Source organism: Octopus bimaculoides, chromosome 15, assembly GCF_001194135.2.
Source record: "Octopus bimaculoides isolate UCB-OBI-ISO-001 chromosome 15, ASM119413v2, whole genome shotgun sequence".
NCBI classification, from domain to species: domain Eukaryota; kingdom Metazoa; phylum Mollusca; class Cephalopoda; order Octopoda; family Octopodidae; genus Octopus; species Octopus bimaculoides.
Window position 1 is genome coordinate 1,489,640 of NC_068995.1, and position 1,632 is coordinate 1,491,271.

The 1,632-nt window shown below is 41.4% G+C and overlaps 1 protein-coding gene across 2 annotated transcripts in view; it reads right to left on the reverse strand.

Annotated features, from left to right (window-relative positions):
• LOC106874120 (sine oculis-binding protein homolog) overlaps window positions 1-1,401 on the reverse strand; it is a 139,431-nt gene extending 138,030 nt beyond the window's left edge. The window contains exon 1 of one of the 2 annotated variants that reach the window (XM_014921730.2): window positions 1,064-1,401. In XM_014921730.2, the coding sequence (XP_014777216.1) occupies window positions 1,064-1,168 (105 nt within the window). In that variant the 5' untranslated portion in view covers window positions 1,169-1,401. The remainder of the gene's footprint in view (window positions 1-1,063) is intronic. The other variant, XM_014921731.2, reaches the window with a different exon arrangement.
• Between the last annotated feature and the right edge of the window lie 231 nt (window positions 1,402-1,632).

The window sequence follows — 1,632 nt, forward strand, 5'->3', positions numbered from 1 at the left end:
ATATATATATATATATATATATATATACATACATACACAGACACACACTCCGAATAACAACTCGTGAAGTTTCAATTTTCTAATGAAATATATATATACTCTACTTTCAGTATTGAGTACACTCTCTTCTGTCCTTAGTCGTATATTGGCGTGTGTGTGTGTGTGCGCGCACGCACACACACACACACTCTCTTTATCTAAACACACACACATTCACATGTACACGGAAGCACCATCACATACCCTAATGTACGCAATCCAAGTTATCAACAATTAATCACACACACACACTGTTTATCTATATATACACACACACACACACTGGTGTATTTTCGTGGGTCAGTGCTTGTTTATGACTCTGTGTGTGTGTGCGTGTGTGTGTGTGCGTGTGATTAATTGTTGATAATTTTGGTTTGCGTGCATATTGTGTATGTGATGACAGTGCATTCGTGTTTATGCGAATGTGTGTGTGTATATTGTGTATATGTGCGTTTGTGTGTGTACGCAAACATACGCGCGACCAAGACGAAAGTACTCAATACCGAGGCTATCTTAGAATATCTTAGAAAAAAAAACTCCACGAACCGTCGTTACTCTGAGTTACCAGAATTCTTCGCGGGATGGATTGGAAACGGAAAACTCCGAGTGACAATAATTGGCCCAAATTCCAGCTTCCAGTACAAAATACACACACACTATCAACACACATACACACATATATCTGTACATGTGTTTCAATATGCGTGTGTACAGGGCATTTGAGGTTATGTATGTGTGTGTTATGTGCGTGTTGTGTATGTGTGTTGCGTGTGCATGTATGTTGTGAGCGCGTGTGTACGTGCATGTGTGTGCGTGTATGTACATGTGCGCGCGCGCGTGTGTGTGTGTGTGTGCAATGTTTTTGTTGATGTGTCGGCGTGCGCATACATTAATCCGTCCCAGTACACGTGTGTGTGTGTGTCTCTCTCTCTCTCTATATATACATACTTCACAGTTTAGTCTACCCATATCTCTTCAATGCATGTCGATAGAAATAAAACAGACGTCCGCTGTGTCTTCTTACCTTAATGTCATCCAGTGGTTCCGACTTCACTTTGATAGTAAAAGGTGGTATTAAAGACACCATTGGCTGCGACACCGAACAACTGGTGGCGTCTTCGTCGTCCATACTGTCTAAACAACACTTCTCTTACCTCTCCTCCTACTCCTTTAACTCCTCCCCTTCCTCCTACTCCTGCTTTCATTCCTCTGTGTTCATCTTCTACTCTATCGCCTCTCCTACTTTTCCTCCTCCTCCTTTCTCCTCTGTCTTTTAATATCTTCTATCTTTCTTCCTTTTCCTCGTTTCCCTCTCTCACCTCTTCGTATGTCACTCTCGATTCTTTCGTTCCCTTCTGTCTCTATCTATATATACACACACACACACACACACACTCACATACATACATAACGAACCAGCACTACTGGAGTCAACGTCCATAATGCTGTCTCTCTCCAACTCTCTCTCTCTAGTATCTTTCTCTTTCTTTTTCTCTCTCTATACTGTACAATTAATAGTCCTCTTATTCTCTCTTTATTATCCCTCTCTCTATATATCATCTCTCTATCCTCTCTGTCGATCTCTTAGGGTCC